This window comes from Argentina silus (assembly GCF_951799395.1).
Source record: "Argentina silus genome assembly, chromosome: 13".
NCBI classification, from domain to species: Eukaryota; Metazoa; Chordata; class Actinopteri; order Argentiniformes; family Argentinidae; genus Argentina; species Argentina silus.
Genome location: NC_139667.1, coordinates 6,352,187 through 6,372,502, shown reverse-complemented (window position 1 = coordinate 6,372,502; position 20,316 = coordinate 6,352,187). Strand labels below are relative to the sequence as shown.

General features: G+C 45.7%; 2 protein-coding genes across 2 annotated transcripts; one reads left to right on the top strand and one right to left on the bottom strand.

Annotated features, from left to right (window-relative positions):
- Positions 1-495: 495 nt before the first annotated feature.
- Positions 496-12,069, bottom strand: alms1 (ALMS1 centrosome and basal body associated protein; the record flags this gene model as incomplete). The annotated part of the gene is made up of 16 exons (XM_083683494.1): positions 496-886; positions 1,026-1,125; positions 2,176-2,238; positions 2,426-2,483; positions 2,681-2,846; positions 3,012-3,289; positions 3,445-3,666; positions 3,966-4,083; positions 4,224-5,272; positions 5,470-5,622; positions 6,564-6,683; positions 6,821-8,087; positions 8,429-8,550; positions 8,727-9,875; positions 9,998-10,151; positions 10,276-12,069. The coding sequence occupies 16 exons, from the start codon at positions 12,067-12,069 to the stop codon at positions 842-844; spliced, it is 6,858 nt and encodes a 2,285-aa protein (XP_083539620.1). The 3' UTR covers positions 496-841.
- A 1,898-nt stretch (positions 12,070-13,967) lies between these two features.
- On the top strand, positions 13,968-19,883 carry LOC310814347 (uncharacterized protein). Its single transcript, XM_083683715.1, has 18 exons — positions 13,968-14,104; positions 14,441-14,484; positions 14,712-14,787; positions 15,038-15,204; positions 15,286-15,369; positions 15,448-15,507; positions 15,613-15,816; positions 16,048-16,218; positions 16,431-16,485; positions 16,644-16,734; positions 16,837-16,978; positions 17,140-17,244; positions 17,398-17,488; positions 17,598-17,772; positions 17,965-18,039; positions 18,145-18,247; positions 19,201-19,304; positions 19,421-19,883. The coding sequence occupies exons 1-18, from the start codon at positions 14,077-14,079 to the stop codon at positions 19,548-19,550; spliced, it is 1,905 nt and encodes a 634-aa protein (XP_083539841.1). The 5' UTR covers positions 13,968-14,076; the 3' UTR covers positions 19,551-19,883.
- Positions 19,884-20,316: the final 433 nt, after the last annotated feature.

The following is a 20,316-nucleotide window of genomic DNA, read 5'->3' as shown; positions in this document are numbered from 1 at the left end:
ATGAATCTCAAAAGTTATAAATCCTATGTGGGGGAGTGCATACCCAGCAGCAGAGCCTACGTGCTACAGGAGAGGGGTGGAGAGTTGGGACACAGAAACAGACACACACCCTCCCATTGGCATGTTAGAACACTAAATATCAATACGTATCATCTACATTACATTTACATTTATGACATTTAGCAGACGCCTTTATCCAATGTGACTTACAACAAATACATTTGTTTAAGCAAGTGAATCATCTATCTGTCATCATAAGAAAAAGTAATCTATGGTAGGACCAGGGGCTATTGGCAGTCACAATGCAATACAGGAGAGAAACTTGTACAGGGGGTTAGTGGGGATGAAGAGGTCTTTAAGGAGGGACAGTTAATATGTAGCCTGAAAAGATGGGTCTTCAATCTACGGCGGAAGATAGGTCGTGACTCTGCAGTATCATAAAGTGAGTAATTCATATGTAGGCATGTTGTGCCAGAGACAATACACAATTTGCAGAAAGCAGGTTTATTTATTATTCTTCCATTAAAACCATTCTTAAACGTCTTAAAACATTCCATGGGTCCATAGGTAGGACTACAGATAAGACACATTCATACTGATATTCCCCTACTACATACAAGTAGAATAATCACATTTTCACATAATCTGTTAAAAAAACAACAAAGCTTGCTCAAAAAATAAATAAAAAAAAAACACATTTTTGGTAAGTGATTTAGTTAGTTTAGTGATTTAATCTAAATACATTAAAAAAAAAAGGCTAATAACAAATAAAAACATTCTTCACAGCATTCCAATTTAATAAAGTGGAAAAGGCCTCATTGGTCTGTCTGATGATCTGTAATCACTGCCACGGTGTTCGCCTACCCAGGATACGGTTGACGACTTTCTGCAAGAGAATGAATCAATTACGAATGCTGTGTAACACTGGCGAAGCTCCTACAATAACGAACAATGCCAGTGCTAATACTGTAGCTACCTTTGTCATTATCACCACTGTCATTATCACCTGTGGTGGAATACAATACCTTGTTGAAGACCTGAGCGCTGAGTCTGTAAGAGCCATACTCTGCCTTCCTCCTCTCCTCCTCCCTCCTCTTCTGCACCTCCGGCAGCTGCTCGTAAATACTGACAGAGACGGAGCATGGAGATCAGTTATGATTCATGGGAGTTAATATCCTTATATTGAGTTATCCTTATAGCTGTGTCTATAGGCTGTAACATTATTACAATAGCATAACAGACACAAGATTAATATTACATGACCTGTCACAACATGACCAATCATAATGCTTCACTGAGTTCACAATGAATATACAGTCACTGAGCACTTTATTAGGGACACTATACTAATACTGGGTAGGGCCTCCCTTTACTCTTTATTAGGAACACTACACTAATACTGGGTAGGGCCTCCCTTCGCTCTCAAAACAGCATCAATTCTTCATGGCATTGATTCCATAAGATGTTGGAAACAATCTTTTGAGATTCTGGTCCATGATGACCACGCAATTCCTGCAGATTTTTCAGGTGCACTTTCAAGCTGTGAATCTCCCGTTCTACCACATCCCAAAGGTGTTCTATTGGATTCAGATCCGGTGACTGGGAAGTGCCACTGAAGAACACTGAACTCATTGTCATGTTCATGACACCAGTGTGAGACGACTTTTGCTTTGTGACATGGTGCATTATCATTCTGGAAGTAGCCATTAGAAGACGGGTAAATTGTGGCCATGAAGGGATGCACATGGTCAGCAACAATACTCAAATAGGCTGTGGCATTCAAGCGATGATTGATTGGTATTAACGGGCCCAAAGTGTGCCAAGAAAACATTCCCCACACCATTATACCACCTCCCCCATGAGAAGGTGTACAGGTGTTCCTAATAAAGTTCTTTGTGAGTGTCGATGACTGTACCCTTTCACAGTTCTCCAGTTGGTGTGAAAAGGTAACTTTTGCCCTTATTCGTAGCATATTAGTATATTCGTAGATTATACGTAGTATATTACGTTAACCTCATACCCAGGCTACTATTGCTGGGCACATACTTCGGAAGAAGTAAAACAAGATTAATATTACATGACCTGTCACAACACGACCAATCATAATGCTTCACTGAGTTCAGCCCATAAAATCAGCACTTATCTGTCAAGCACTCCTTATCTACAGTGACCTACCTCCTGAGCCTGGCCCTCCTGTCTACCCTCTCAGAGACACAGTCTGTTCTCTGACCTGACCGTCTGAGGGATGCACAGAGGACAAGAGAGGAATGGACACAGGATGATGTTTATTCAAAAACAACCTGTGTTCTATTAATTTATCTCTACGATGATATCCAAGTTTCCTTTCTGGAAAGCACATTGTTTCATTGGGTAAAGAGGCATAACCAGTCATTATGATTTAGACGCGAGACAAATCTAGACTTACTGTTTGGACCTCTGGACCATCTCCTTCCTTGGGACAGCTCTTTTGAACGGTGCTGTACCTTGGGAGAGAAGAGTACAAAGCAGCCCTGTTTTCACATTTTACAGAGACAAAGTTGTTTCAAACACAAATTTCATCACTCAAAAAAGCTCTCTCTGCTGGGTCACAGTGGTTGACCCAGTGTATGTGTGTGTGTGTGTGTGTGTGAGTGCGTGAGTGCGATGATGCTGGGTAAGGTGAGGTAGGTTGGTTGTGTACCTGCAGGTCTGGGCAGTCTCCCTAGGCCCTCTGGCCTGTTGAAGAGATCATCCCTCTCTCTGCTGAAGACGGCCTGCAGCTTCCTCTCCTCCACCTGCAGGGCCATACGCTTGATCCTCTCCCGAGACTGAGAGACAAAGTCTGGACGACGCAGCTCTAGAGCTTCCTAAGGATTGGGATTATTTGACAGGTCTAAAATATGGTTTGCAATACTGCAATACAGTTGTTTATTTCTCCATCAGATTCCCTTGTGTACCTGAAACCAAGCTTTAATAATACATGCAATGTAACATACACGCGCGCATGCATGCACACACACACACACACACACCTGCAGAGTCATGCGGACCAGTGCAGCAGGAGCTTTGACATTGGGCTCTGGCTGAGGTTCAGTGATGACATTGGTATTGGTCTGCAGCCTCTCTGTGGGAGTCTCCCTCTCCTCCTGGATCTGGACGTGGCGCTGTCTGAAGGGTTCCCTCCAGGGCCTGTTTCCGCAGTAGGCCTCAAACCAGGCCTGGCTAGGCTTGGGCTGTGACACAGCCTCCATCTGGTTCTCTTTCCTGGCCATAGCTTTCAGGTCATCAGCAGGAACATACCATGTAACACCTGATGGGGAACAGTCCAGAGTCATTATCAGAACTTCTCACTATCATGTGCTGTATGGTAATTTTTGTCTTGATGTGTTTGCATTACATTCCATATTGTATAGTTTTGAGAGATTCTGGTATAATAGGGTTTCTAATTGATCATCCTCTACATACCTTGAGGGTAGTGCTTCTTCGGTGTGCTTCTCTTGCTCTTCCTCTCCCTCAGGAACCCTTGGGCTTTGGGGGGGCTCCTCTCCATCCGTCTCCCCCTCTCCCCAGAGGAGGAGGAGGAGGCCGAGACCAGCCCAGAGCCCCTGGCAGAGCCTGGGGAGGGGAACGTGGTGCCCACGTCCCGGGTGTGGCGCCGGGTCCCGTTGACGACAATCTCCAGGTCACCTGAGGAGAAAGAGGGGGATGTGGGAGCAGAGAGGGAAAGAGAAAGAGTACGAAAGAGGATGAGAGGCATAGGAGCGGTGGAGACGGAGAAAGGAGCAGGAAAGAGAAAGAGGTGAGCAGTAGGAGAGGCGTGGGTTAAGGCTATCGGTCTGCGGCAGGCGGAGACAAACGTGTTGTTGAAGTACTGCACTGTTCACTTGCTGAGATGTGCAAATCAGCATCAGCAATGTTCATATTCCACATTCCCAGTCAAGTGAAAACCGTCCTGTGCAGTCCTGTGTGACTGAGTGGTTACTGACCTGCCTGGATGCCTTTGCTGACCAGTTTGACAGCCTTCTTCCCTGTGAAGGACTGGGAGGGGCCACGGTGGGAGGGGAGGGTGTAGGTGCTGGACGAGGACGCAGAATCAGCGGTAACCTGAGGAGACGCAACAAAGGCACCAGTGACCATTCAGTATGCATGCAACCAGGTGGAAGTGAAGAGAGGTTCTGGTAATTCTATCTATTACAGGACAAGCGAGTGTAGAGAATCAATAGAGATACAGTAGATAGACTTACAGTGGAGTCATCTGTGCCAGTGGTCTCAGCAGGGACACTATGTGGCGGGTCTTTGGCTTTGCCCTTCCCTCTCCTTTGCTCCTTCTCCTCTCTCTGCTTGTCAATGGCGCTGTAGAGCTTATTGAGGCTGGTGCCTGTTTTGAGACTTCTGACTCTGTGGGCCCCGAAGGCCCGGATCAGACGGGCCGTGTCCACGGTGGACATGGAGGTGCTGGTCTCCCCAGAACCGGTGCCAGACTCATCTCTCTCAGCAGGACAGAGATGCTGGCTGGTGCTGGAGCTCAGGGAGACGGGAGAGTCCTCCTCTGCAATCGGGGGCTCCCCAATCGGTGTGGGGGCTTCTCTCACCCACGCCTGCCGGGGACCGCTAGCCTTAGCCCCGCCCCTCCGACCACTCACCTCCTTCTCTTTCCTGCTCCTCTCTCCATCTTCACCTCTCCTACGCCTCTCGTCCTCTTTCGTACTCTTCCTCCTTCCCTCTCTCCTCCCTCTGGGCTCTTGTTCTGCGGCCTGCGGACGTTGTTCTGCGGCGTTCTCCGGTTCAGACCCCTCCGTGCCATGGATGAGACGAGACAGGCGCTCCAGCCGCTCCAGCAGCGACGCATCTCTCTCATTGGTGGGACGGGCATTCTCTAGGCACCACCTCTCGCTGAACCTGCGCCACAGTTGGTCAAGGCTACTGTCACTCGGGTGAGAGGTGGGCTTTGGGGGACCTGGTCCCTGCCTCCCCTGCTCTCGCTCCACATCTGCATGTGGGACTGAGCTGTGGGCAGGGTGGGTGCTGGGGTGTTGGTCAACCATGCTATAGTCCACCTCTACACGCAGGGGCTGGAACTCCTCCTGCTCCTCTCCCAGGCTGCTGCTGAGGGAGGGCTGGACTGGACTGTCTGGAGCCTCCTGTGTGGTGGTCCCCTGGTCCCTCATGGGGCCAGCAGGCTCTCTGTTGTTTGGTAAAGGCACCCTGGCTATGCTACCTCTGCTTTGAGAGTAGGAGTGTGGAGGACGCCTGTCACTAATTTGGGAGCTTGCATCCACTGACACGTTGGTACCTAGGAGGATACAGTTGCATAATCATTTATTAGCAGTGGACGTCACCATGTGGCAATACAGTACTAATGTACAAAATAAAACAACAAAGTAACACATTTCACAAAATGGCCTTGCCTCAGCTACTATATGGCTCAACGCAGTCTTACCTCTAGATTCATACAACGTTAAATGTCCCCCCTGTGCAGGGTTAGCTCACCTCTCTGTTCTGTCTTCATGCTGAAGCTGGCTCCGCTCAGCCTCTTGCTGTAGATCCCCTCTGTGTGTTTGATGGTGACCCCACGGTCCACCTCCTGGTCCCTGGACCCTAGGATCTCTATGTTGAAGCGTGGGGGCACAGCGTCGTCCGAGCCTAAGGAGAGAGGGACAGGGGTACAGTAAGAGACTTAGGAGAAGCCCTCTCTCTAAGGAGACACCACTACAGCCTCTGTGCTGGGCCTCAACACTGCCTTTGTCTCACTCACACACTCTCTCTCTCACACACACACACACACACACTCTCTCTCTCTCTCTCTCTCTCACACACACACACACACACACACACATACATGAATTATTCATACATGACATGGTGCACATTACAAAGGACCAGATGCTATTCGCATGAGGAGGGGAGAGGGGGATGCATGCATTCTTTATGTTTTCAGTTAGCAGATGAGTTCTCTAGACAAAGTCATTAGAATATGCTAATGGCGGAATTCTTTGGAATTCCTTTACAGATTATTATGCTGGTGAAGTGATGCATCATAATCAAAGAGTACCATGACAACGAAAATATCAACAAGCTTGTATTAGAAGCTCCATAGGAGACTAGTAAATATTGCTATTTAAGATTGTTGAGTATGATAAATTATTTTAATTTGATATTTCAGACATGTGTACTGGTATGAGTAACATGGCTTACATGACCAGTCACTAATATAGCTGAAAAAATAAAATAAATAAATATAATATAATATAATATTCTGACCTGCGCAATTTTTCATTGTCTGCGTTACTGGGATGATGGGGAAAGCAAAATAATGAACACTAATAAATTATATTATGGTGAGTTTGGCAGCCAACTATCTGAATGTCAGTATTATAGCACTGCACGCCTGTTTGTGTGTCTCCAGTGGCTTCAATTTTACCTGTGTATAATCTTTTCAGTGTCCATATAGATTTAAAACAATAGCCTTCAAAAACGGCTATAACAAATTGATGTATTCTAAATAGTTGTATATCAATGGTCTTGTATATTGAATGTTGTTTATTGTTAACTGTTTATTTGAGTTATTTCAATGGCAGGAGTACCTGGGTGGGAGCTTTCCATGGTGGTGTCAGAGCGGATGGGGGAGAGCTGGGCGTCAGTCTGGGGGATGTAGAAGAGCTCCTCACTTCCATGGGGTTTATAAGGCAACAGGACAGGCAAAGCTACGGGGCACACAAAACATGGAATGTATTACTGGATTTATTACCGAAGTAGACTTAACCCAGTGACTGAGCTCTCTCATGTAAATACACCGCAAGATAGTGTTACAGCCTGACATGTGTGATGTAATAGAACCTACCTGGGGTATGAACAGCCAATGGCCTGGAGGGGCCGTTAAGCCTCTGGGGAGGAGTGAAGGATTGTGGGAATTTGCAGGTCGTCTTTCCCTCAGGCACTCTGGTGCTGAACTGGACTGAGGCATCGGCTGTCCCCGGACGCTGTCTCCTGACAGGCTCTTGGGTCTCATGTGACCTTGCCTGATTGGATCTGGCAGGCTCTGGGACGTAACCAAGGCACTCATCTACGCTGCTGGTGACAGAGGAATGTCTGAGAGGGGCAAACTCTCTAGACTGCATCCCTGTACCAGCCACTGCATGTCTGGATGAAGAGTGAGCATACAAGGCCTGGTCAGTGGCTCTCTCAGCTTTGTCTTGAGGCCCTTCGGGGGAGAGGGTCAGGTGGATGTGGGAAATGTGACTTTGTGTCTTGGTTGGGGGGCTTAAAGTTGAGGAGTCAGAGACAGGGTCTGCACCATGGCCCACACTGGGCCAGGGGCTCCCTACGTCTGGGTAAGAGCGGGAGATCTGCCTGTATCTGCTGGGTGTCAGTGGAAGAGAACCACCAGGGTGGCCGTTAGTGAAGCGGTCCTCTTTCCTCAGGTCTGTGTTAAGATCCAGCTGATAATTTTTCCACTGGGCCTGTGTGTTTCTCACATCCTCTCTCTCTATACTCTCTAAGGACCCATGATGAGGCAGGTCATAGTGGGTCCCTGACACCTCTTGTCTTGGCTGGACCCCTGGTTCTGACTGGGAATCCACCGTGTCTTGGTTTGGGTCTCTGGTGTAGAGGCTACTGTTGGGTTCAGATTCAGACACGGATGCAGGATCTCTAGATGTCCCCTGTGTTGAGGTGGGGCTGTCCCTCTCCTGGGTTTGAGGGAGCTGCCCCTGCACTATGGGCTGTGTGACCCCGTTTGTGGCGAGCTGGGCCACCAGCAGAGGCTCAGGGGTTGGGCTGAGGGGGGGCACGGGGGAGGGCGAGGGCGAGCGGCGGCAGGTGGTGATGGTGATGGAGGTGAGGGGTGGAGGGTGTGCCGTGGGGAGGGCTAATCCCTCTCTGAGGGCGATCTCTCGAACCCGTGCCTCCAGGTCTAGGCGAAGGGGGGTGCGGAGCTGCACGCTGGAGTCAAATGGGTTTCTGCTCAGCTGCTGTAGCTGGTGTGACAGGCGGTCCTCTGCTGCTCTGAGGGCACTGAACTGCTGCTCAACAGGGTGGGAGGGAGGCTGCTCTCCTGGATAACCAAGGCTGGACACAGCACTGCTCTCTGTGTCAGTGCTCCCTTGGCTCTGAATGGAGGAGGAAGAAGCAATTTCATTCAAATAGACCATAGAATCATGCATCAGAACTCCATCTCATCACAACAAACTCCATGCTATAATACCGGAAGAAAGCTAGTAAACTGCTTTAATACTAAGATAGTGGGGGAAAAAAAACTGGCTCCTGCGCCACAATCTTGGCACACCATGCCTGCAACACTTTGCTGTTACCTGAAGCACGAGACCAGTTCAGTCCAGAGAGAGGAGGCTAACATCAAAATGAGACATGAAAATGACATTATTTGAAAGGTCATGTGACTGTGTTGTGCATCACATGTGTGTTTGGTGTTAAGGAGGTGAGTTTATGGTACCTTTACTGGGTGTTTGGTGTGGAGTAGGAGCTCTCTCTTAATCTCTTCGATCCGCTGCCTGTCTTCTACGTTCAGCTCCAGAGGTTCACACTGCTGCCCAGACACCTTCATCTTAATCCACTCTGACATTGTAAAAACAAAGGCATAAAAACTCATCTTTTAAACAGAAGTTTGTTTAAATCTTTAATCATTGTCGATACATTGCAAACAAGGCCATAACGAATAACACACATCTGCTCACAAATGCAAGAAATCCAAGCCCCCAATGATAAACTGACAACAGTCACTACTTGTTTACCTCTGGCCCTGCTCTCCTCGAGGTCGGCTGTGCTTGGTCTGCTGGACACCACCGTCGCTGGTGACTCACTCTGTAGCAGCTGGGCCACTCTTGCAGCCAGGGAACTCTCACTGCTCACGTCACTCACAGCACAGAATTGCTCAGAATCTATGGGAGTGCAGGAGGAGGACCTACTCTCTGCTGGATCACCCCCTGTGTTTCCTGCAGCCTCTGCTGGCGCCTGCTGAAGCTTGCCGCCACCAGCCAGTGAGGGCACATTGACCTGCATGACTGACAGCTGCACAGGGCCTGTTGTGTCCGAGGGCCCGGCACTGCAGCCCTCAGGTTCTGCCCGCCGCACTGATTTAGCAAGGAGGCCTGACCCTGCAGACTGGCCTGCTGTGTTGCCCTTTGGCCTCATATAATCCTCTTTGGTGTGTGCGACACTCAGGGCTTGTGCAGACTGGTGACCTGGTTCCCTAGATGATTTGACAGCAGAGCTCTCCCTCAGCCTGTCTGATGTCAGCATGGAGTCTGAGGAGGACCTGGCCCACAGCAGGGAGGAGTGTGACCTGGGGTCGGCAGCAGAGGAGGAGGTGAAAGACGAGTCTTGGAATCCCTCCATCTTTCTTCTCAGAGAGAAGAGGACATCATCATCCGAGTGCAGCTGGGACCCCCCTGAGGAGGAGCCCAAGGATGACCCACCCGAGACGATGTTCTCTGCTCGGCCCAGAAGCCTTCGGATGTCCTGCAGGGTCTTGGAGCCCACAAACGAGTCTTCATTACTTCGCACAGAACAGGGCTCTGGGGCTCTGTCTCTCTCCCTCGCCCCAGTGGAACGCAAGCTGTCAGCACTTGAATCAAACCTCTCTGCAAGCTCCATGGCCTCCTGGGTGGAGACACTGCTGTCCTTCTGCTGTTGCTCAGTAGCCTCAGCTGCAGGGGGTTGGTGGGTGTCCTGGGGCTCAGTCCTGTCCACAGAGGTGTTGAGGGGGCAGAGGGCCAGAGGACTGCCCTGGCTGGGAGCTCTGTCCGGGGAGGGAGAGCCCTTGGTCTGCTCTGGGAAGGGCATGATGGGGTGTAGGCTGTCCACGCTTAGAGGTATGGACATACTGGAGCCCACTGAGAGAAGACTGGACCTGGAAAACTCCCCTTTGGGAGGACTGTCGCCTGTTGATCACAAGAGGGAAGACGGTTAGGGAAAACATTACAAAAACATTCAAACTATTATGAAGTGTAATACTGAACAATTCCAATATATATTTTTCAATCAGAGGCTTCACTTTAACTACCTTCTGATGGCTGTGTGCTCTTGGTTGGGGTCCCAGTAGTGATTGTACAGATATCAGTGGGAGAAAACTCAGGCTCTCTGATGGGCCCTCTTGGTGCAAAAGGAGTGAGGATTGTTGAGGGAGATTGATCGATACCAAGGTTATGGAGGTACATCTGCAGGATCATAATCAAAACAACAGAGGAGTATCAGTCATACAAGCAGTTCCTATTTTTTTTTTAATTATTTTTTTATTTTCTATAAATGTTTATATGTCAACTAAATATAGAGAAGAATTACCGGAATTCTATCCTCAATGTTCAGCTCCCTCCCCTTGGGTGGTGATAAGGGTTTGGAGTTCCAATACGGGGCGTAGTTATCAACCTCTAAACTGACCACAGAGGAGGCTCCCATGGATGCCCCAAAATTCTGTCCGCTATGGTAACTGTCTTGTGAGAGAATGCCGCTCATATCTTGAGTTGATGACACATCGCTGAACCTGCCCAGGCTCACGAGGGGTGAGGGCTGAACCGTAGTGCCCTGTGAAGGCCTGTTTCCTGACTCTGCTCTGTCTGCGCCTCTCTCTGTCGCCATAGGATGAGCTGGGGCCGACCGTTCCTGTGTCCGGCTGCTCTCTTGTTCAACATGTTTCTGTGCCTGTTGGACTGGCTGGATCGATGTCACAACTGTGCTTAGAGAGGAGTGGGACTGAGACCTTCCCAGGGGAGATGCTGGGGGGCCTCCACCAACCCCTGCGTCGTCCTTCTCATGGGGAGCACTACCCACAGCTTCTCCTCTTGTCGGGGAGGACAATCCGGAGGGAGACAGGGTGAGGTTCTGTTGAGGGATCTGATTGTTTCCACCAGAGACAGGCAGCTGCAGCTGGGGGTTATCACTTCCCTGTGGAGTCAGCATGCGATTTAGGGAGTCAGAAATGGCACCAAAGGCCTTCTGTTTAGGGGAGACCCCAGAAAACCCCTGCAGAGCCAGGTTATCAAATAAAGAAGTCTTACTTAAACTCTGATTCGCCCTCCAGGCATCAACTTTCTGTAGATAATTTAGACTGGGAAGTGATCGGACCTTTCCTGATGACTCATGTAATGTCTCTATGACAGGCTGTGGGGAATCCGGGTCAGTGGCGTCAATATCAGGCATAGTGACCACGGCTGGCTGTGAAGAGTTTCTTGAGCGTGACCGCTGCGAGGCCTCCAGGTTAGACTCAATGGCAGAGAGTCGTCCAAGTGTCGGCTTGGCACTGGATCTGACTGGAGCATGGAAAATACCAGGGGTGGACTGGGATACAGGTTGGGGGAGGAAACCCAAGAAAGACCCATCAATCCCTGTCAGATTCCCTGAGGACCACAGGTCCCTCTCCCGGTGCCCTCGCTCAACACTGACCCCAGCTGAAAACCGTGGCCCTGTCCCACACACACCTGTTAGTACCGCTCTCGTGGCGCTCACCTTCCCTTCGGATGCATGGAATATGTCAGGGGTTGCGGTTTGACTGTCTGGTACAGGGCTTGTGTGGGGTTCTCTGTGGGGTTCAGGTCCAGGTTCAGAGTTCCGGCTGCTCTCTATCTCAGCACATAGCTGCCTGTAAAGTGTCTCTGTAGTATCATCTGGTTGAGTGCTATGGGTACGAACGGTGATGTTTGAAATCTCAGACATCCGTGAAGATTGTTTTGCTTTGAGTTTCTCTGTCTTTTGTGGTGGGACTGAGGCTCCTCCTTGTGGACATTCTCTTTTCCCTGTCGCTTGACCAATTTCTGGTTTGGAAACATTGCCACTTTTGGACTCTCCAAAAGATGATGTCCTGTTAAGAGAGGTCTCTGAGGCAGAGGAGACTGCGCTGCTGCTGCCGCTTGGAATGCCCACATCTTTCTGAAGGAGCTCCAGCAGCTTGTGAGCAGGAATGCCCCCACTTAAAAATGATGCGTCATCTGCAGGGAGCACACCCGGAGGCTTGTCAGGGAGATAGGTAAGTGTTTGATCATCCTCCTCCCTGCCCCCCACCCCTAAACCCGAATGAGGAGTCTTGTGTCCGTTGTTCGCCTTCTCCTCCTCTGCTTTACCAACCCCGTCCCCTGGTGACATGCTGTGCTGGGAGAGGGAGCAGCAGCTGCTTGCCCCTTCATCTGACAGGGTGGTTGTGTGGGCCAAAGGGTGCTGCGATAATGAGGCATAGTCAGGGGGCTGGACAGCACTTCTACCCTGGGGTTGTATAATGAATCTCTCGGATGCAACAGAGATGTCTGGAGATCCCCTACAAAACAAACAAACAAGAGAAGTCACAGTTAACAACAACATCGTATTTTTGTTTTAATACAGAGAGCATTCTTTCCTAGTAGCACAATATTTGTGTTTGACAAAGAAAAAGTTGATGCCTACCGTAAAGGGGCAAATTCTAAATCGGTTTGTTGAAAGAGGGAGTACTCTGAGAAGTTGTGGGGTTTCCCGGAGTTTGACGGCAACAAAGAAAGGGCAGGTGAGAGACGACTATCCTGAAAATCTGAGAACAAATTCAAAACATTCAACAGAAGTTAAAAACACATTTTCTATTTTATCCTCAGATAAATAATGCATCCTTAATTTCCAGTCATAACACTTAATAATAACAATGGTTGTTTATTGAAAGATACCTAGCTGCAGAGAACAAGATCTTTCTCCAAATTGTTGGACTTCCCAATCTGTTGTCATGGTCATTGATTGTGGTGGCTGACCTTCCAGAGGGTTGACTGATATCTGTTCTGTAAACTGACTCCTGTCATCCTCTGCTGGGAGCTGGACCCATGGCTCAGTACTCTGTCACACCACATAACATTATTAACAACAAGAAACATAGTTCCAGACCGGGTTCCATTCATACATAGGCAATTGCACTACTGCATAACTCCAAACAGGCAATAGAATTGCATTACATATATTCTGGCTGATTTGGCTAGCTGAGATGCAACCATACTAATATAACAATATACAACTCTGATCTAACTTAGCTAGTAGCTGGCAAAAACGAGCGAGCTCAGCTATTTAGTAAACAGACAAAGTTTGTATTGGGACAAAATAAGGGTACGGGCAAGATATTGCAAGAAATTTCAGTTATGGAGCTAGTTAGCTAACGTTAGCTAGCTAGTTAGCTAACGTCTGGCTAGCTATGCCATGCCTCTTCCTGAGAAGTGCACTAACTCTTGACACAACATTAACGTTATTCGCTTTCATATAAGTAGTGTATCCGATAGCTAAATACATGCATTCCTTACTCTGTTGATGTCTACCTCCTCCGAAGCAGTAGATGTTAGCTTTCGGGACTCCATCATGTTGTTATTGTTCTTTCAGCTGGCCCAGCCAGGCGCGCTTCCTCCACGGTTGGTATCCATGCAGCGTTGCTAGGATGTCTGGCAAGCCCGGAGACTTGCGCGGGAGATTCAAAAAAAGGTTATTGCTGTGGCACAGCGATATCTGCTGTGTTGGAAGAGCAAGTACAACGCAGTGCTGACATCAACATATTTAACGCATCCTTCTTTTAAATCACTGGTCTGACCTAACATGTATTTCTGATGTTTCTGATGTTTTGTGTAATTTCATTGTATAATAACCATAATAACCAACCAATTCATGCCAGATCAGTTATTTGAAGGAAGTAATGGAGGGAGGAAGGAAGGTTGCTTCGGATACAGAAATAATTAACCACCCAGATTTGTGTGTGGATTGATCGAATTTGTGCAGAATTGAATATAGAAATTTCAAAATACATAATTAGATTTTATTACTATTAACGTTTTGGGGAGATCGTGATGTTATAATATAGTGAGGTGTTGTACAAATTGGAAGCAAGTAAATATATTACTGATTTGCGAAAACGTGATTTACTGAGCCCGTCAAAACCTGTCAAAGTATATTGATCTTTTATTGCCGTCACAAAGTCCAGTATTATGTCAGCCAAAAGATCAAGCAACTACGCAGGCGTAAAGGCGTCTTGTCATATTTCGGGAAAGTAAATCGAAACCAGGAAGGGAATCGAATGACTTTACAAAGTTGCTCTTTCCTAACAAAAATAATTATAACATAGCTATAACTAAGAAGAAACACCACCACAGATTAAAAATGGCCAGAAAGAATGACTGGGGATCAGGTAAGAATGATATTAGATGTCTAGTTAGCAACAATAGCCTACTAGTTCTGCAGCTCGTTGGTTTATAGAACAGCTAGCCAAAACAAGCTAGCCGTCCGCCCAGACGCCAGATCTGATGCATGCTAGATTTGTGTGTGGATGTCGTGGAAAAGCATAACCACTATGTTAACTGACAGTGACAAGCCACAAGCCACCGATCTAATAGCATTGTGTATATATGTCAGTGGGGCAAACTGACAGTTTGACACAATGCTATTAGATCGGTGGCTTGTCTTAGGTAGTTGGCCATTTCTAGGAAATACAAAACAACTGAATTATGTTCTCCCTTTTGCTCAGGGATCCCCCGTATCCCTGAGAATTCTCGACTTATGCGTACCCACGTGAGTATTGTAGTTGTATATTAGGTGTAGCTACACGTGATATTGTGTCAGATTCTGTGTATGGGAACACTCAACATTTGCTCACCACTGTGCTGTCATAATACATTTATGAATTCAATACTTAAGATAATATAAGAGCTATATATTTATCTAGTTATATTGCTTGTTGATAGCTTGAAACGTTCTAAATGATGTGATCAAACCACACACCTTTGCCCCATACCTAGGAAGCCATGGTCGATTTGATAAGTGGACGTGCCACCAGTCTCACGTTTCTTGACGGTTTAAAATGTGGTTTATTTGGTAAGAGGATTAATTGATATGCTGGGAAATTGTCAGAAAAAATAAAAATCTGTTTCATTAGAGCCCAAAATGTTCTTTGAAAATGTATCATTTGTAAATGTGTAGCTGTACATCATCAGTTTAAGTACAGGTTTTTTTCTGATTACCATTGAGTTTGTAGTAGGCTCATCACGTCCAGTGTGGGATTGTTGTTGCCTATTTATTAGCCACTGTGGCCTGTTTCACCCAATGTATTGGCATTTCATTACAGGTCTAGATTTTGGGATTGAAGATGAGGACGATGAGTATTTTGACGACGATTATGATGAGAAACGTGTAGATAAAAAAACGTATTGTGGGTTTTCGGATAATTTTTTAGGGCATGGTGCTTCAAAGCATATAGCCCCCCATCCACGAATAAAACAGCTAACTCCTGAGGTAACCCCTATTTCAATCTAAAATCTTTTTTCGCATTATGTATAGCATGGACTGCATTTTTGAGACCTTTTTGACTTTCAGGAGGCTGAAAGGCATGCACAAGAATTGTTGAAAGAAGAGGAAAAGTTTAAAGAGAAAACGGAGAAAAAAAGACTGAAGAAATTGGTGAGTGTTTGGGTTAGGGTTAGGGTTCCCATCCAAAATCACCTGGTTTTCTAATGCAGATATATTGATCTCTTACAGCGACAGAGGGAAAGAAAAAGATTACAAAAGGATAATGAAATTAAAAATAAAGATGTTCCGGTAGGTAGCCTCTGTTTATGTTAGATCATAAAGCTTGTAATAACCTTTGAAGATCGGTCTGGTCTCATTGTTTTGTACACTGAACCGTTGTGTGTATGCCTTCAGGATGGGGAGCCAGGGAAGTCCACATCCTCAGATGTAAATGTTAAGATTCAGAGTAAGGGAGACATCACTGAGTCCCTTATTCCTGAAACTGGTACAATGGAAAACAAGACAGAAGTGGATGCTGCACCCGAGGAAAGTAGTGGTTTTAAAAAAGATTTTCAGGAGGAGGAAGAGCGATTAGCCAGGAAACCAGTGGATCTAGAGGTTTGTGTTCCATTGGACAGCTTTTTGTGAGCTATCACAGTATTTTCACATTCAAATTGATTGCCCTTTTCTGAATTGCTTTATTTGTGTGAAATGCATCAATTTTTACTTATACTATTGATTGGGTGGTTGTAAATACAGACACAGTTGTCAGTCTAGTCAGAGAATCTCACCAAATTATCTGCCTAGATTAGAGAGTCTAATTATTTATTTTTGGTTTGCCTCATATAGTGGGATATGAGTACATGTTTTGTCTCTACTGCTGCGCGTATTGCCAAACGACAACTCGAGCAGAAAGCCAAAGCAGAGAAAAAGGACAAAAAAATAAATATTTTTCAGCAGCCTTTGGAGGAAAAAGGCATGGTCCTGGAGCAGCAGCAGGAACTTAACAACGCAGAAGAGGTGCTTTTAGAGAAATTACTGAACTTTTGTGTTGTGGTTATGTCCTTTGGCAATGGTGTTCAACAATTATAATTGGCCCCAGCTATCTTGCATGGCTAATAACATTACATGATTAAGTGCTATCTCTTGGTAAAACCTGGTAATGTTATCATAAAATGACATGGAACTTTTGCACAGGGTTTACCTATTAACTAACTCCTTAATACCTGTAGAAAAAGACAGAGGCCAGTGTTGAAGATATTGTTAAAAGAAGTACAGAGCTTGCCCGTAAGTCCCACTATATTTGTATGTGTATTGTATTGTGTATATCACTCACAAGCCATCAAACCAAAGCATGATATTCCCAACTTCACCGCTGCTTTATTTGTCTACATTGTAGTTCGTCTGTAGAGCTAGGTTGTAACACTCCTCTGCCCTCTTCCCAGTCATTGGAAATCAATTTGCAGCCTGTGGACAGCTTGACTTGGCAGTGAAGTATTTCACTGATGCCATTAAACACAACCCTAAAGAATATCGGTGAGTAGACATTGACATAACCTTTAGCTTCAACCACGATTTTAGTTTGACTTTTGTAGAGATGTGTCCTTTTACCTGTAACGACATATATCCCTGTCTTAGGCTGTTTGGAAACCGATCACTCTGTTATGAGAAAATGCAGCTGTATGAAAATGCTCTCATTGATGCTGACCTTGCGCTCTCCATGCAGCCTGGCTGGATAAAAGGCTTATTTAGAAAAGGGAAGGCCCTGTCTGGACTCAAGGTACTGCCCAATTCTACCTCCTCATACTTGTAAGCAGTTACTTGTATTACTATTATTATTTTTTTTTTTTATCAAACTGTGATATTCACTGCCTACACTACACTACATTCTGTGTCTGCAACTCTTCTTCCCTCTGTGCCCTTCCCTTTCCTCTTTCTCAGAGGTACTACGAGGCTGCTGTGGTCTATAAGGAGGTATTGAAGCTGGACAGCTTGTGCACAGATGCTTCCCAGGAGCTGATGAGAGTGCAAACCTTTCAGCTTATGGTACGGGAGGCCCTTTTTACCCACTGAAGTTGATGATGCACAGTATAATGTACCTGCATCTTTATACCATCTGTCAGAGTGTTATACCACAGTGACAGTGTTCGGAAATGTACTGAACACATTTTCTTGTTTGGGATGGGGTATTTCTTTCAGGAAATGGGATTTACTTGGGAGCAGAGTTCAAATGCCTTAATGGCCCATGGTTCCTTTGAAAAGGCTGTTGATGTTCTGTCTGGTATTGAAGGTAAAGAAGGAGACTATTGTAGTCTTTTACAGTTTAAGAAAACAGCCGTAATTTTAGGCGTTAACAGTTTCGTTACCCAAGATTATCTCTTTCTCTCCCCTCACTAAAGTCGGGACTGCTAGCAATAACCTTGCTGTGGCCAACACACCCCAGCCAATTCAGGAGTGGGTAGTTCTGCAGAAGACCACAGCCAAGCCAGGGCCTAAAACATCATCCACAGCTCCAACTCAGACTCGACCAAAACCCAAATCCACCACCCCTGTGCTAAGTGACCGCGTTAAACCGTAAGGGCCCAGTTGACTAATATCTGTGTCATTGCAATTAATTTCTTAGACTTACCAAAAACACAGCATCATTCAAGTTGGAAGCTTTGGGAATAATGTTTGGCTTTGTAGCTTTCAGGGAATGTGACGGACAGTAGCAACAAGTTCATTGTTTTTGTCTGCCAATAACTGAGAGAGTTTTGCCCTTCACAGGGAGCTCTTCCCTGTATGGGTTGGATCCCTGGAGGCTACGATAACTGAAGCAATGATCCGCAGCCTCTTCAGCAGGTAAGACTCCATATTCTCCTGGCTGCTCAGCCTACTCAGCTGATTGGCCTTCTAAAACCCAGTAAACTACTCCAAACTCTTCTCACTCCTCTCCGCTGTACTCAGGGCTGGAGTTATCCAAAGTGTAAGGATGCTACCGGAATGTCACTGCGCCTTTGTGAACTACATCCGGGAGGAAGACTGTGAGAGTGCCGTACAGATGATGCATGTATGTATCTGTGTCCACAGTCGTCGCTCTGTACCAGTCTGTAATTTCCGTTGATTAACTGACAGTTTATTTTTTTTTCCCGTTTGCGCACCATAGTTCTATGAACTGAATGTTTACTGTTTTTGTTGTTTTAAATTGCTCTCATTGCATACAATGATTTCTTATGTTACTGCAGTCAAACTTGCATCATCAACTTGCATTATTCATCAATGTGAATCTTAATAATCAACCATCCATACCCAATACAAAGCATAGCGCTATGGTGTGCAGCTAACAACAATTTATTTTCTTTTTTTTTTTAAATCAGATATGAAATGTGATAGAAGAACTGTACACTCACTGAGCACTTTATTAGGAACACTATACTAATACTGGGTAGGGCCTCCCTTTGCTCTCAAAACGGCCTCAATACTTTTGTGGCATTGATTCCACAAGATGTTGGAAACATTCCTTTGAGATTCTGGTCCATGATGACATGATTGCATCACACAATTTTTGCAGATTTTTCAGGTGCACTTTCAAGCTGTGAATCTCCCGTTCTACCACATCCCAAAGGTGTTCTATTGGATTCAGATCCGGTGACTGGGAAGGCCACTGAAGAACACTGAACTCATTGTCATGTTCATGAAACCAGTTTGAGACGACTTTTGCTTTGTGACAGTGCATTATCATGCTGGAAGTAGCCATTAGAAGATGGGTAAATTGTGGCCATGAAGGGATGCACATGGTCAGCAACAATACTCAAATAGGCTGTGGCATTCAAGCGATGATTGATTAGTATTAACGGGCCCAAAGTGTGCCAAGAAAACATTCCCCACACCATTATACCACCTCCACCATGAGAATGTGTACAGGTGTCCCTAATAGAGTGGTCGGTGAGTGTATATTGCTACAGAATCGTGTCTTAGAATCGTGGCACAGTATATGAAGTCTTCTACTTTTCTGTCAATTAGGGGATGGTTGTGGAGGGCTCCACTATTCTTGTTCGATACGCCGATAGAGTCAACCAAAAACCTAAACCCAAACCCAACATTTCTGTCGTTCCTCCCACCAATTCGTAAGTACAGAGCGTTGATGGATTTCAAGAATCTAAAATGTACCTATTTGATAGAACTTATCAATGAAACCCAAAACGTTTATATTGGAACTGTTCTCTCACCCTCCATGTTGCAGGAGAAATATGGAGTGTTTTTTCTGGAGGACCACCGGGTGTATCAAAAAGGAGAGATGCACCTACAGACACGTCCCGGCTCACAAAAACATTGACAGAGAACCATCCAAGCTGAAGACCACACCCAAATGACCTGGGAGAAGACCACCATGGGCTTCAACCTCAGCCCCTTACTCATAAAAAGATGCATTGACATAATACTACAGTAGATCTAACTACAGGACTGGGGAAAGAGTGAAAATGCCTGTATGGACATTGTAATAATAATGTGTCCCAGTCCAACTTCACAACTATCCTCCACAATAGGGATCTGCGGTATACAGGGATTGTTTTGGGAAACTGAATATGGGAGACAAATGTTGTTTTAAGTCTTATACAGAAATGTTTTTTTTTTTTTCATCCATCAATGGGTCCCTCTAGAGTGTTGTGTGTGTGTGTATATATATATATATATATATATATATACACACACATACATACAGTACCAGTCAAAAGTTTGGACACACCTTCTCATTCAATGGTTTTTCTTTATTTTTATTATTTTCTACATTGTAGATTAATATTGAAGACAATATTGAAGACAAACTATGAAGGAACACATATGGAATTATGTAGTAAACAAAAAAGTGTTAAACAAACCAGAATATGTTTTATATTTTAGATTCTTCAAAGTAGCCACCTTTTGCTTTGATGACAGCTTTGCCCACTCTTGGCAAGGTGTGTCCAAACTTTTGACTGGTACTGTATATATATATATATATATATATATATATATATTGACTGGTACTGTGTATATATATATGTAATAGTAAAAGAAAAAGCCAAAGCTAAAACTATATGTATACTATATATATATATGTGTGTGTCGGTTTTATGTATATGTGTGTATGTAAGCGTA

Excerpts from the sequence above, each read along its gene's own strand:
- LOC310814347 (XM_083683715.1), top strand. The coding sequence starts at position 14,077 with ATGGCCAGAAAGAATGACTGGGGATCAG. Across the intron at positions 15,205-15,285 it reads TAAAACAGCTAACTCCTGAG|GAGGCTGAAAGGCATGCACA; the intron begins GTAACCCCTATT and ends TTTGACTTTCAG. Across the intron at positions 19,305-19,420 it reads GTCGTTCCTCCCACCAATTC|GAGAAATATGGAGTGTTTTT; the intron begins GTAAGTACAGAG and ends TCCATGTTGCAG.